We start from the raw sequence: 16455 nt of genomic DNA, 5'->3' as shown, positions 1-16455 counted from the left end.
TTGCAAAGCAGTTTGGAAGTGAAGCATTAGTTTTGCCAAAAGCAATTGCTGTGCATTAATATTAAACATGATCTAATGAAGGCAGAAGTCGTTTTGGGAAAACATTAAGAACAGCACAAGCATCTCCTGAATTTTAAGTTTATGGCTGAGAGAAAGTACACTGAAAATACAGGCATTTCGCCTGTCAAGGTTTTGTTCCATAACCTGGAAAAATAAAGGGCAGGGAAAAGGGGGAAAACCAACAGTTCCTCATGGAAAGTATACTTCAACACTCCTCACACACACACCCCCCACAACCCTCAAAAAACCACAAACCAAAATTGTAAACATATCCAAGTAAGCAATCTTTATTATAATTAACAGGAAATTTGATGAAGCTGCGATAAAATGTAATTAGGGAGAAGAGGAGCATGACCTCCAAAAAAACTGCTTCCATATATTTTAAAAAGTGTCAGTCCAAGTAAGTGCAGTGTTTGGTGCAGGTCAAAATGATCCTTTCTTCCTAGCATATATATTAAGGATGCATCAGTGCAGGAACATGTGAATCATCTGACCAATGCACAAGACAGAACAAAAAAATCCTGGCGTAATTCCCAAAGTCCTTAAAAGGGCATTTCTTAACATTTGTCTGGGTGGCTAGAATAACAAACTAATCTTCTCTACTGAAAGTCAGACTGCCCCAACAGACCATGAAAAGTCCTCAACTACGCAGCTCATCACTAGCAAAAGCAGATTCACATTAAAAAAACTGCTGATGCTCTTGCTGGAAATCTGTCTATATTTACATGTTGCAGTTTGCACCTTGTGGCATCCTTCAAGGCCTTATACAAATAAACATAAGGAGGCATTTTTGAGAGTGCATTGACCCAAGATACCTGACAGTGAGTACTTGGAATAACATCCTTGCCAGCTGGCTGCAACAGAGAATGTAATGATTCAGCAGTTTAATGGATCTTGAGTTTGGCAACAGTCCCCTTATAAAGATCTCTTGGGAAATAAAATAATACAGGCCCAGGACTCTGGCAGGTTCTATAACTGTTTGCTTCTGGCACAAATCCAGGGACAGCACAAGCTCTAACTTCAGGCAAATATGGCTGTACAACACTGACTCTCCAAGCAGGCTCTAATCAAAAGCCCAAGGGTAGAATTAGCTTATATCACGTCTGGTAAGGAGACAAAGATACCAGAAAAGCATTCACCTAAAAAAAAAAAAAATCTTTAAATATAAAAATGCCTAAATCAATAATGCTCAGTTTCACAAGAAACATCTTTTCTCTTGACTTTTTTTTTTAAACATAGACAAGCGGGTAAAGTTTGCTCAAAGTTGAAATGTGGCAGGTTATAAATGTCTGCCTTTTTATTAAGATTTTAAAATTGCTAACAGATTCTAAGAAAAAAAGAAGTTTCAAAAACAGACAAAAAATGAAACTGTCCAGGTCACTACATGATAATTACTCAAACACGAGATTTTATATTATCTTACAAGTCTCGTATCAAAATACTCACTGGAATGCCAGAAAATGAAAGAGGCCTTCCCAGCTCTGAGACTCAGACAACAGCCTCTCTCACCATTTTTATGCAAATAAAATCCTAATTCTTAACACTCGTGACTTCTACTTTGTCCTTCTGTCCTGAACTTCACCTGAAATTCAGACATACTAATCATATACAGATTTACATTGGAAGTAACGTAACAAAATGTGAAAAACACAGGAGTGCCTTTTCGCAGCTTCTGTGCCTGTGAAGTGCCCCTAGAGAGAGGCGACAACCTGCGAGCCTCCACATTCATCAGTTGTGAGAATAAAACAGCCACCGCTCCTTCCAGACCATGATACATGGTCCCTTTGTTTCCGGTGCTATGGTAAGATGAATTTAAGAAGCTATACCTCATGATAAAAGACCACAATATATGCAAAGAAACCCAAAAGCTAGATCTGGCAGGCTGTATTTAATCTTTTATTTTCAGACTGTTGTAGTTTGATCTGCCATTTACATACATCACTATCTATGACCTCTAATTTTTTTTTTTTAATTAATCTCATCAAGACCAGTGATGGGTTCACTGACTTTTCTAAATTTCTAATGAAAGATTCGTAGGTACCAGTAACTTTTTCTGTTTTAAGAGACCAAGAGGACTTCCTGCATTGCTGCACCTTTTATCCATATGAGCTGCATTTCTGGGAGTAGCAAAGCATCAAGTCTCAGGTGCAGCTGTGTTTTGTTCCCTAGGCTTTGCCAGTTGCTTCTCAAACCATGCAAAAGAAGGTATGCAGGGACTTTTTATCCACTATGCACTACCGAACATAATAATCAAAATGTAATTACTCATTGATAAAAAAAAAATTAAAATTAGCTACTATATTCCCGAAAACTGGAAGTGCTATCTCGAATGCAAACACTAATAAAAGCACTTTATTTTAATTTGGATGCAGATTAGAGGCACAAAACATGCTGACACATCCACATACAGTACTTGAACATGTTCTTGAACATTATTCAGACCTCTCCCTCCTGACTCTCGGCCAACAAACAAGTATCCTGATATTCCCCAAAAATCTTTTTCTTGTATTGTATCCAAAACCAATTACTATGCTTGGTCATTTGCTTAGATTCCTGGAAAGATACTCAACCGAAATTTGGAGCTTACAAAAACATTTCATGTAGATGCTAAAAGAGCTGGCAGATTTATTTTCCCATTTTTACAGCCACTTGTGAAAGTCTCCTTTCTCACACAAGCTAGCTGAAAACAGTGTAGAGGGTTTTGTAAACCAAGACTTTATCTCACAAGTGCAAACTTGTTATGCACAGCCTTGTTTGCCACACTGGGAAAAATATTTTGAAATGGGTGTCATAGCATTCAGCCAATCACTCTGGGAGGTGGATGGTCAAGAACCCAATAATGTTATAAATCTCTTGTGAACAAGGCTATATAAATGAGCATGTAATTAATTAAATGATTCCATCCCATTCTATTCTGGACTCAAATTCTGCGTCGTTCATCTTGCCGTCCCTGCAGACAACAGCAAGTTTCATAGCAGGTTAACTAAAGCTTGTTAGCATGGAAAGATACCATAAGGGCAAGCCAAATGCTGCGTTACTGTTAATGCTTATTCTGTGGAATATTTTAGAAAAAAATAACTTTTGTGATTTCTTATAACATGTTTATTAGTTATCACAGTGATGAGTACAATGATAAGCCAAGATTCTAGTTGCTTCTGAAGTCTAAATGTAGACAAGTTTTCATAATCCTCATTAAACATACCCACATTAATTTCTTAAAAGGACATTTAACAGTTTCACATAATTAAAACTGAAAACCAATAAAATTCATTGAACATTATTAAAATTCGGAAGTAACTTAAAAGTAGAGACTGTTCTTTTCAACACCAGTTTTATTTCCAATTGGAAAGTTCTGCTGCAGCAAATAAACCAAGAAAATGAATACAAACGATGAACTTCCAAGACAGAGAAGAAGATACTTCTGATTGTTGAAGCCCACCCCCTCTTTGTACTCTGCTGGGCATACAATACAAAAGAAAAGGAGAGCATAACGAAGATTTGGTAACACTGTTTTTAAACAGCAGAAGTTTTGCATCACGCCATTAAAACATGGTTCTATAAAAAAGTACCACCATTGGGAGGGAGAAGCTTTAACTTGTAAATATTAGATTCCAATCCATATTGTTGTCCACAATGCCCCTGGAATCAACGAACTGCACAGCTTTTCCAGCTACCCAGCTGGTATGTCGACAGCTTCATTTAATATTCTTGTCTAGTGATACAGCAAAGACCTCTCATGCCTATTTTTAAATGCACATTTTTAATATTCAATATAATGTTACTCTTTAACAAACTCTTTACTCCCTGCTTCTTTTATGAAGCTTCCTGTGGTCTTTAAAGGGATTGTTAACCAAAGAATGGATCACACTCTTTCTGCATGAGCAAATTCAGAAACACTCCATTAAACCTTTCAGTATTTAATATAAAGAGTAATCTCTCACCTCTGAGGAGATAAGCCAGTTGCTGAGTGATTAACTCTGGCGCCTTTTGAAGAATCTCTTTTACGACTAAAGAGGAAGAACACGCTTGTAACTCCAGGCTCCTGTCACATTGCTCATCTGGATTGATGACTTTGACAACAGCTGATTCCAAACTTTTATCCTCACTATCAAGTAAAAGTTATACATATATTTATCTTTATAGCTGCTTAGACAGCCCAGCAAAAAGTGCAACATTTTTTAAAAAATTCTGGACTACAACAGCATTGTTACAGCTACCTGAAGCCTGCTATAAAGCCAAAGGACATCACAGAGGTCCTACGCCTGTGATTTTTTAAATTAAGTGCTCAGAGTTCTTTTACTGCTTGATATATCACCAAGTACGACATTTTCCTCATCAAAAATCTATAAAAAACTAATAATTTGAAAAAAATATTTCTACATGTGCTGAAAATAGCCCTCTTTATATAGAGGAGATTTAGGATTTTCCCAACTGAATATTCTGAAACATTACAAAAAAAATTTTTTCTTGCATTTAGATACTTTATGTTTCTGTTTGCAATAGCAGTGACCAAGCCAAACTAATTTTAATAATGAAATACCTACTGTAATTCTTTAGAAGGAAGAAACACAGGAAGTGAGAGTAATAAATAAAAAGCAGATCTTACAGATAATTTTTACTGAGGAGTGAATGATGCACTGAGCTGACAGCAGTTAACACATCAACAGCTATGAGATTCACACATATCTCTCTTCAGATTTTCCCTGCTTTTAGTCTAATCCATAAACTTCTCAGAGTACGATGGGGCCATAGGATGCTACTTGTCTTAAATGAAGTTCTAAGGAGAGCAGGAAGCAAACAGCATCCTCCACTCTGGGCAAGACAGGTAGACCATTACAAAGAGGCTCTCCATAAAAGATTCACAAGGGTCTTGTAAACAGTCCCTCCTAAAAATGGGCATATGGACTGTGGTCTTACAGAGAGCAACTCTGAGCCTTCTGAAAGGCTGTAGTTGGTAAGGACCACAATAATCCATCAGCCATCTTATCAGCACATATGCAAGTGTCTGGGCACCTGCAAATCAATATAAGACTTTTAAAGGAAAGCTAAGAAGCAGGAAAAAAACTCTGATCTCTTATCTACTGGCCACAGGAAACTTCCAGACTATTTGACTCAATTAAATTACCTAATCTGTGTGAAAATACAAGGTTCTTAGAAGTGGAAGTTCCATTAAAAGTGATGCAAAGATGACTGTTCACCCTGTTACATTTACTGAAAATAATGCAAGATAAAATATATCTTAGCTTCTTTGTTTTAGGTCTGTGTTAACATAGCAATATGAATATTAATACAGAAAAACCATAATTTTTGCAACAGCTCAAACTCACTCAATAAGCCATCTTACTGTACAAAAAACGCAATACCTTGTCAGCATGTTGCTGTTTACAAGTGTTAAAGACAATTTCCCTTCAGCATTCAGCTGATGCAAATTGATTTCATCTCGGAAGATATGGAATGACTCTGGGATATTCAGCTCTTCCAAAATAAATCTTGTCTCAGTGAAGTAGCTGAAGTCTCTTCTTGGTATGTTCAACACAGGTAAGCAAAGAACATCAGGAGGACTGACCTGTAACATAGGTGTGCATCTGTCAGAATTGCATAAAATTGGCCCTGTTTTTCATCAGGAAGGTATTTCAGCAGAGTGAGCAGTTAGAAACAGCCTGAATTTTGTGTTTGGGGTTTTCTCCCCTTAACTAAAAAAAACTTAAATTGTGCTTTTTTTTTTGTTCATCTGTCTCTGTTTGCCTCCTACAGAGTACCTGGGAAACCAGAAGAGAAAAAGGATTAAGGAATGAAGCACAGGAGTAATTTTTTCCTGCTATTCAATAAGCCATCTAATAACCACTCATTCATTTTTGTATGGAAAGAAATGTAGATTATTTATCTTCTAAATACTCAACTCTGATAATAACAAAATCATTGTCCAGAAAAAATGTTTTTAGAGTAATTGATTTAACAATAAGATGTCTGTAACAACCTGGAACAAGTGAATTAAGACCACTCTTTCCAATTTTACCATTACCTTTTCTAGGAAGTAGGCATAGGCCAGGGTAGAAATAAGTGAATCCAAATCACAGGGTTTATTCCCAAGAACAACATGGACTTTTTCCAGGCGTTTGCTCCTGTTCTGTAACACATGAGAAGACAATTGCCATGAGTGGAAATTATGAGAAAAAGTCAAATCACCACGACATTTCAAGAGACAAGGTAAGTATCAGGCTTTGTTCTCAGTCGTAGCATTTTTCACCACTGGCTGAAGGAATGGACATCCTGTGGGATCAAACATGCCTTGGCTTCATAGCCCCCAAGAAAGCCAAAAACTAAATTTCACGAGAGACAGTAGTTTAGATTCCAATGAGGTCTGAACCGGACAGAAGCCCTTTTCACAGCAAAGTAACAGATAAGCAGCAGCTTCATGTACATGTGGAAAAAACTTTTCAAAACACCTCACAAATCCATTTAGAAAAACAGTCCAAAATACACAAAGCAAAATACACAGCAAATAATATGCAGCAAATTTTCATTTTCGTTTTACAATTTTTTCTTTACTCAGCTGAAATCAGTAAATAGACAAAGTAACTGCCTTTCACCCTGAATCTTCAGAAGCTGAACACAGATGAAGTGCTATGAGCTTTGAATTTTTCTCACTTAATAAAATTTGGAGCCTTCCAAGCAAGAGGAAAAGACAAGGCAAACCTACTGTGTGAAAGCAATGTATTGAAGGGAAGGGTCTACCTTCTTCGTAACTGCACACACAGAATATAAGATGAAGTTTTTTCTTGTGCACATCATTGCTGTCAAGCTAGCTGCACAGAAACATTACAGTTTCTTTTCTTTGAATGCTTCTTAATTGTTGGAACATATGTGACTGATGCTAAGAGACGTTTCATAAACAAATACATACAAGTAAACATTTTTGTTGTTGGAGTGTACAGGCTGATGTACTTCTTGCTATTTTTAATTGGAATTCTGGATATCAAATCTTAGTCTTTCAACAGAAGCACATAATTATTACATTACCCTTAATAATGATAAATGTGCAATTTTTTTTAAGGTAATCTTTTTTCTCTATGTCCAGTCTTAGTTCTACCTGGATATAAGGAATAAACTTAGGTTCTCTTTCCCGTAATGGAACACAGCCATCAAAATATGTTTGGGTAACAAATCCAGGACACATTCTCCATTCCCCATATATCAGGAAAGACAGACAGCTTTCTGAACAATACAATGACTGGAACACATATGTTCATTTATGCTCTAAGTCTTCATGAGCAACAAACTGCCTCCATGTACCTCTTTTCAATATGATTTCTGTAATATGTTCTTCTGCAGCATGCATTTCTGATTGATTTGACACCATAAAGAATGAAAATAAAGCTCATGAGCTCATCCTTCTTTTAGTACCCACTCTGTAAATAATTTCTTCATAGTATCTAATCTAAACCTGCCCTTTTCCAGTTTAAGGCCACTCCCCCTTGTCCTATCACTACATGTCCTCATCAAAAGTCCCTTTCCAGGTTTCCTGTAGGGCCCCTTTAGGTAGTAGAATGCCGCTCTAAGGTCTTCCTGCAGCCTTCTCCAGGCTGAACATTCCCAGCTCTCTGAGCCTGTCTTTGTAAGAGCTGCTCCAGCCCTGTGATTGACTTAATGGATCTCCTCCGGACTCCAACAGGTCCATGTCCTTCTTATTTTGAGGACCCTGGAGCTGGATGCAGTGTTCCAGGTGGGGTCTCACCAGAGCAGAGCAGAGGGGCAGAATCCCCTCCCTGGCCCTGCTGCCCACGCTGCTTTGGATGCAGCCCAGGACACAATTGGCTTTCTGGGCTGTGAGCACACATTGCCAAGTCATACTGAGCTTTTTTCCACAAACACCCACAAGTCTTTCTCCTCAGGGCTGCTCTCAGTCCCTCTCCACCCAGCCTGTGTTTGTGCTCGGCATTGCCCTGTCCCAGGTGCAGCACCTTGCACTTGTTCTTGTGGTTCATGAGGTTTGCCCAGGCCCATCTCTCAAGCCTGTCAAGGTCCCTCTGTGACAGAGACGGTGATCAGCAATACTTTTCCCCCCACCTTTCCTGCTTTTCACTGAGCAGAATTTTTTTCTCTTCTCCTTCCCCTCTTGCAGATCCAAGATACATGATTTCACCAATATTTCATTTCGCCGCGTGTAGCAGAATGAATGGCTTTTTACCATCTAACTGTTATTTAGTAAAAATAACCCTCCAAATACTCTCCATATATACTGTCCATAAATGCAACCCTGAAGTACGCCATCCAAGCATACTGCTTATCTTACAGGACTGCTTCCTCTTTCACCATCTCAGATACAAGTCTGCTTGGTCTGCTGCATGCTAATCAGCTATCTTCAGGAGAAGCAGGCACAGGGAAGTAAGAGGGAAGTAAGGTTTCCTCTCACAGGTGTTTCCAAGCAAAAATCCAGGCAGAGAAGCCCACAATCCAGAAGACAAAGATGCATAAGCCCAGTAAGGCTTAAGCTACAATAGCACTAAAATGTGATTACCTCCTGCAGTTATCACAGCTAAACCTGAGTGGAAACATGAACTGTCAGTATCTCTAAGAATTAAAAAATTTAGGAGGTTAATGATGAAGCTAGAACTCTTAAATTAAACTACATAGGAAACCAGTGATTTCTCTTCATGCTGATGAGTTTTTGTTTGGCTAGATTCAAGGTAAACTGTAAAATGCACAAACACTGGATGCCTGGGATAAAATGAATTAAAGAAATTATGTGTCATTTTCAGATGGCATCACTCAGGATAACTCAATTTAGATCAGACCTGCATAGATTAACATTCACTTACTGTGCTCAGGAAAGACATTTATAAACATTAGGCTACTTCTGCAATCTACTAAGAGATCTGAGTCTCAGATATTTACTACGAAGAAACACTCGTATCTGTTCGGTTTTGTTATCTATTAACACACAAAAGCATTAGTATGACAACTGCACCTTTACGCAACTGCAGTAAAAATATCATTTATTGGTTGCTACCTGCATCAAACAGCTGATACATTCAAACATACTCCAATACTGGCAATCAAGTTTGTAAAAATTTTGCCTAGGACAAGTAACTACAGTGATTGATCAAACTACAATATTCCAGTCAAAAATTACATTATCTCTACTTTTTTTTTTCCTCTGTTAATGGAGAAGATGAAGTGATCTTGCAAGATAAGAAATACTGAAGACTCATCCTAGTATAAACAGGAATGCCTACAAAAGGCTCACTGTATCAAGGCAAAAAAACTTTTCCCGTTCCTTCATACACGTTCACCCCACACAAACACAGAGCACAAATGCACACCCAGTAGCCACACACAGCCTTGCTTTCTGAGCCACTGCTTCCTTTTTGCCTCAAATATCACTAGTTCTGTCCTTAAACTGTAATGAAATCACTGTATTTTACTGCATGGAATGGGACAGCACTTGTCAAGCACAGCAATTCTTTGAAGAAGCAACATGGCTCAACAGAAGCATATTAAAAAGGAAGAAGCTAAGGAATCACATAGCAATATACAGTGTCAGATACAACACTGAAAGCTTTTCCAGCCTTGTGGCTGAAGCACCAGCCAGGGGGTACAAGCTTCACAGACACAGCTTCCCCAGAGGTGCACAGGAGAAAATCCTAACTATTCCAAATAAAGGCCAAGATAATAAAAAATCTGTCATTCAATATTTAAAGTCATCAAATCACACGAGAGAGGATTTTTGTACCTACTTAGTAGGTGTGGAATTCTACCTCCAAACCAGAGGTAGAATTGAGTAGTCATTTTGGAGTGCAACTTGCATCTGCCTTATAGTATCAGACAGTATTATGCTTCCAGTGGCCTGAAGGCTTGTAACATGATTATACATCTCTGTTGTCAAAGAAATGGCTTTAAGCCAAAGCAAAGTCAATTTGATATTTCATGCAAAGTTCAAGTTACTTAAATACTTAGTAAGTTTTTTCACAAGAAATCTTTATACTGGCCTGGAAAAAAACAGATATTCTCTTATTCTAAAAACAGATATAAGAGATAATCCCTGTTTTCTCCCATTTTTGAGGACATTAAAAAAAAATTATAGTATTTCTCTGCCCCTATAGTATCCCATTTATCATGTACAGTAAATGACACATAGTAATCTAAAGTACTAGCTGTCAAATACCTGGTTACATAATGATTCTTCCCTAAGGAACACAGGTGTAATTGCAAAAATTTTAAGTGTGACATACTTTAATCATTACCTATTGAATATCTGTTGTATAGTTTTGCTCTACTTACAAATCTGAAAAAAAAACCCCTTTACAGCAAAGATCAATACCGTTAGCAGAACAAATATAAAACAAAAGGAGGATTTTCTAATTCCACACCATCTGATTTTGTGTGGGAGACAAGGCCCTACAAATAACACAAACAAAAGTGGAAGGATCAAAAACTCAACACTGTCCTCAGAAATGGCTAGATAGGCATAAAATGTTACCTGATACTTTTCCTTGAATAAGATATGATAAGAAAAAGCTATGACTAGTCTATAACAAAGGCTAGGAGAAGGTCTTCACACCTTAGTTGTCATACATATAGAGCTTGTACCCGTAATTTATCCAATCGTACTCGCACTCTGATGGTGAGTGCACTTTGCACAGCAGGTTGAAAACAGCCTTATGATTATGTCTGCTCTTCTGAAATTAGTATTTTAGAAGCTATATGTAAGACTCAAGCTCTTGATAGAAGGGGTTTTATTTTAAAATGTTGCTTCCCAAATTCACAACATTCCACAGAATGATGAAGTTCCTTCAAAATTAATAATGGAAATGAGGCAGGTTAACTATCTGACAAGCCAGCCAGGCAAGAAGTCTTATCTTTAGATTGTTCCTGGAATTTCCACAGGACAGGAACTCTCTTTTCCAGCCACTTCTAATCAAAAAATGGCACGGTCAGCTATTGCTGATGAGAATGCAGTTCAGTATTTCTGCATTACCAACAGGCTCTGATTTGGAATTCTGCAGGCAGACAAACTTAACACTGTTCAAGAAATAATTCTTAGGAACAGCAAACATTTACTCTCTTTTCACTTTTAGCTAATGTTATAGCCTGTAACTGTAGGCAAGTCTGCTCTGCCTGTTTTTGAAATACCTTCTCTCTAGCTTATTACACACATTTATTCACATTGCAAAAATCCAGAAATGAACACTGATCTCTACATCAAGTTTTCATTTGAAAAAGAATAGCTGGAGTAATCAAATAATGCATAAATTCCATTTAAATATAAAAAAGAAGCACTACAGAATTGAGAACATCAATCAAAATCTTGTTAGCTCCTTTTAAAATTAGATTTATTCCATCAATTGGTTTGGCATTGATTTTTCACCATGTTTTATAAGCTTTACATGTTCACACTCTCCTGCTTCTCCAAATTTTTGCCGAATCAACATTTGAGACAGCATTTCCACTTGATCATGGAGTGCATGCATTCCAAATACTCAACAGTAAGTGGCTTTCAAACTGAATCGTGCATGGGGTACATATATATGCCCACATTCACATACGTTTTGGAAGTCTGACTTTGACACCATGTGTTTGGATCCCATCTTTGCTGCTATATCAAGGTAAAAAGTGCATTAAGTCAGACAGACATTAAATATGCTTCCTCTTAGAGAATTAAAGAAACCTAAATTTGTATTATGTAAGATAAACAAAATGATAAAGCAAATACTTATTTTAATGGCCTTAGGCTCAGTAACAGTATCACATTACTCTTCCTGCAAAGACAAAACAGGATATGGTCTACTATGGCTGAAAAAGGAAAATGTTCCCAGCCCAATGATTATTTAAGCTTGACTCAGCAGTACTTCAACAGTCTGTCAATAGGATTCTCTATGATAGAAGTTATTAAAATAAAAATTAAAGTCTCTCTCTTTCACTTGTGCAGCATTAACTCATTTGTTGTTCAAATTAACCTGTCTTGCACAGGATTAGTGCTCTCACCTAATAACTGAATATACAGCATACAGAAATTCAACTTTCCAAAAGAACAAGTTATATTCCTATTCCAGGTCATCTTTAGTGTCTAAAATGTCTAAATCTTCGAATTTCCACCTCGAGCTATGTAATTCCTCTTCTCTCCTCCTCCCCACTTGCCACTTAACATGCAGAAGTGAGACTGGGATGCCAATCTAGTTTACAGGGCTTGATTGTATTCATCTGCTTTAAGAGCTGTTTGGCTTATTATAGGACCAAACTGTTCTTTGAGATACTAGACACAAATGACTTAAAAGTAAGGAGTGTATTTGCCAGAGGAGCAGAGTGCCCCTGTCATATTAATTGTATCAGCTCTGTGGTGCATCAGGAGGCGACTGGCGGCAATAAACCCGTACGTCATACACCGCAGAGGCTGAATAAATTATACAGAGCAAAGAGAAAGTGTACTGGATAAAAACAGGTGGGTTTGTTTTGGTGAAGGTAAGGGAATGCAACTCAAATAATGCAGTTAATTTACCTGTCTCTCACAGACTCAACATCTGACCTTGGAGTTTAAGAAGTTTAGCTGCTTCTTTAAAATGAAGAAAGCAACTTTGCAATCGAGAATAAATTGACCAAGAGTCAGAAGGCACTTGAACACTGCACGTTACAGAGGCCTTTGGATTTAAGTTTCATGTTTCTTAAGTCAGTGTAACCCTTAGGTGATGGGCACCAAGCTGAAAATGAAACCATAGCCTGAAGTAAGCCAACAACCCAGTGGAAATATCATTAGTGAGCAAGAAAATCATACCTCAAAGAGATGATCAGGCAAAAGTCACATCAACTTTTACCTTTCTTGTTCAACAGCTTATTATCATACTATAATTCTAAAATGTCTTTGGTTTTTTACCCATTCTCTGGTGAGAATGATGCCGAAAAGATGCCAGTTTTTGTTTTCACTTTTGTTTTGTTTTGGTTTTTTAACTTCAGGATTATTTCAAGTTGCTCTTTCTTATTCCACACTGAAAATCAGAAACCTACTCCTTTGTAGCAGCCAGTAGTGCTCTGCTCTGCCTCTCCATACACCATTCCACAAAAACTCCTTTATTATCATTGGCAGCTTCTTTTTCCATGAGGGAATTGTATTGTTGTAATATGATTTACTCCTGTTGTCCTCCTGAATGATAGATATTTGGCTGATTTGATGTATAAGCTGAGCACAGAATAAAAATTGTAATACTGTGCTTGTTAGTAAAATGACAGTGCACTCAGAATAAAACCTGGCTTTAAAAAAAATCTGGTTTTTTTTATTTGTAATGTTATGAGAATAGAAACATATGCTTCATTATGAGAATACGGTCTTTCTACTCATACAGTAATTAGTTATGTCCATAGTATTTAGATCTCTGAATTGTCCCCACTATAATACTCATGTCAGAGCTATAGACATATTGCAAATGAGAAAGAGAAAATGCATAATGACATTCCTGCATTACTTTTAACATGCATGTGATTTCAGTGTAGGGCTACTCACTAATAAAATTATCTTGCTTTAATACCTAATACTTGTTGGGGTCCCTCCCCTGCCGTGTAGCCCTGGGAGAGGGGCCCTGAGGGCACAGACACGGGGTTTCCCTGCCCCTGCTCAGCCTCGTTCCCATTGGTTGGTTTGTGTTCCCTGCGCGGGCAGAAGGACCCTTGGTCCCGTGACTGGAACAGTTCCTGGGCAGAGCCCCGGCCATGCAGCTGGAGAAATAAACATCTCTGAAACAGCTAGCAAGAATCTGTCTGTCCGTATATATTTCCTTTCCACGGGACTCCTGGTTTGATATATGCGTGTTGCAGGATCCCCACTGCAACAATACTTATTTTCACATAGATGACACTACAGCAATAGAAATTTAGACATAGTTTACTTGGTAAGTACATCGGGGTTCAGGCTAGGGACAGAGACAATATGTTACCTCTTGGACACATATGCAAAGATGTAATACATACATCAGAAATATCCATGTATGAAGTGATCCTCTTTCTCTGATTATTTGGGCTGTGTCCGGGTATCCAGACTGCTCATGAAATCCAAAGAGATCATTAATACAGTGACCCACTGAGTACTTCTTGGAGCAGTCTGAAACTACTTTGGTCAATTTGCCTTAGCAAAAAATTCAGTTCAGATGTTCTCTACCATGACACACCTCTCCTTCAGCATAACCAAAGAGGCATAACCTATGTCAATACTATTGAACTAAGACCTCCACATGCGCTGAGGTGACTGAGGTCTTCTTAGTCACTCATCCTCCGTTCCTTTTGCACCGGCCATCTTTTTCCAGAGCAGAATCATGCAAAAATGTGCCACTGATGTCTTCAAAGCCACACGTGTGAGATTTAGGGGTGGAGCCTGCATTCCATTTCATCAGCTAATACCAGTGTATTTCTTCAATAATCCTGGACGTCAATAAGCCTAGATGTATTGCCTCTGCAGTTCTGACGGACGTTCCTCTTGTGATGGCAAGTAGCCTCCACAGAGCTTTCGGAATTGGTTTCAGGCGACAAAGTTTGTTTCAGCATAAACATTACCCAAAACCTCGTCTGAATCAGACTTCCCCATCTATCCCTAAAGCATTAAGAAAAGATTTAAACATATTTCCTTGATACCATTTGGCTCACTGCAGATTTTTGCTGTGTTTTAAGCACACTATTGACTGCATTAAATAACCTCATAATCACATTTAAAGGCTTACTGATCTAGTGCCACCAATATACTAAAATATATGATACAAATGCAGTCAGCATTTTCCATACCATATGCTTGTAAATGTTATTCTGCAGGGAACCAATTAAAACTATGGAAAATTTGGAACACAGACATATGGAACAAAACAAAGCAACTTATCTTGTCACCATGGTGCTTGCTCAGTACATCGATTAGGGAATGGTGATATTATAGGACAAACAAATGTCACTTTAATTAAAGTATGCTGAAAGGCAATATACAATAGTAATCTAAAACATTAGTTTTTGCTGTGCTGATGTTAGTTTTCCTTCTAATTAGATAAAACAGGTAAAATACCCTCCTGAGCAGGAAAAAAAAAAATAAATCCACAAATATTCCTATTTGAAGTAATGCAACACTAGTCCTAATTTACTGAAAAACTTCCTCTTTTAACATCAATGAGAAAAAGGTAGGAAACTGAAATAGAATGTTTGGGTTTCAGGAAAAACATTTAAAATACTGCTAAGCATATAGGATTTTTCAGGGAAAAATAAGTTTAAGCAGGGACTTATAAGTTTTTCTGTTAAAATTTTGTGCATCAGGGAAAATAGTGAATCTAATCCTTGTACTTGTCTAGCACAATTGACAATGTAAAAATAATAAAAGAACTGGAAGAAATAACAATCACTTTAAAGCAAAAAGTTATCAGGAGGCAGAATCATGGTTACCTCATTGCCAAGGAAATTTGGGAAAGATCTATAGGAGGAAATATGCTCAAACTTGCATTTCCCATTCCTTCTTCCACTTAAGAGTTCAGCACTGCAGTAGATAAGGTCCCACAAGGCACCACAGTGCCCATTAAAAAGATGACCAAAAAGATTAAGAACCTTGAGGTTACATATTTGGGTAAGACTCCTGTCTTATTACTCTTGTATTGTGCCAATGACACCTTGAACTGGCATACAGATGATGATACTGCAAACAATATTTATGATGATGATTATTTTCCCTCTGAAACACATCTCCATTTCACATTACTTTGTCTCGACATAGAATATATGTGTAACTGAGCCATGTTTTTAATTTAATGTACTAGAACAAGTGGTACAGAGGGGAAAAAAAAAAGGAATTAAGTTAATTCTGCAGTCATCAAGTAATGTTCCAGCACAGACAAGATCTGTCAAGAACCTCAATACAATAAACAGATCTTCCCCATATAGAATTATAGTTAGTGACAATTGTCACTAACTACAAAAAATCCCCACTTTGAATGGAGGGAAAACTACATTAATGGTAAGTAGGATATTGATTGTACAAACTCTTATCTACCGCAGTAGTTCAATTTCATCTCCTAAAAGGTATGTTATAGAGTGTTGAACCACAGAACTAGAGAGTATACAGTTTAAGAAATTAGCTTTATGGTAAGCATATCAACTTCTGCTTTAAAAGTATGGAAAATATTACACACAACCATTTAAAGTGTAATTACAAAGTAAACTAAAGCACTGTTTGTGTTATAAAGCTTTAAAACTATTTTTTAAGGGTATCACATTATTTCAGTTAACAAAATTTGGTAAGCACTAACATAATATAACAGCAACAAACACAACTATAAGGGGTTTTTTAAATTTAAGATTTGGCTCAGTTTCATTAATTTTGATTAAGGTTTTCACAATGTATTATTTCAGATTTTATTACAGAGAAGGAAACAGGAGATATAAATT

At 37.3% G+C, this 16455-nt stretch overlaps 1 protein-coding gene across 14 annotated transcripts in view; it reads right to left on the bottom strand.

Moving 5' to 3' along the window:
* PRUNE2 (prune homolog 2 with BCH domain) overlaps nucleotides 1–16455 on the bottom strand; it is a 138120-nt gene that overhangs the window by 104772 nt on the left and 16893 nt on the right. For all 14 annotated transcript variants that reach the window (XM_042033145.1, XM_042033149.1, XM_042033147.1 and 11 more), the window contains exons 2-4: nucleotides 6083–6187; nucleotides 5424–5626; nucleotides 4002–4165 (exon numbers count right to left, since the gene is read on the bottom strand). In XM_042033145.1, coding sequence (XP_041889079.1) covers nucleotides 4002–4165; nucleotides 5424–5626; nucleotides 6083–6187 — 472 coding nt within the window. The remainder of the gene's footprint in view (nucleotides 1–4001; nucleotides 4166–5423; nucleotides 5627–6082; nucleotides 6188–16455) is intronic.

Source organism: Corvus kubaryi, unplaced genomic scaffold, assembly GCF_017639235.1.
Source record: "Corvus kubaryi isolate FWS band 111438036 unplaced genomic scaffold, C.kubaryi_AGA036_p1.0 37357, whole genome shotgun sequence".
NCBI lineage: Eukaryota > Metazoa > Chordata > Aves > Passeriformes > Corvidae > Corvus > Corvus kubaryi.
Note: the sequence above shows the minus strand (reverse complement) of the source record. Positions and strands in the feature narration are given on the sequence as shown.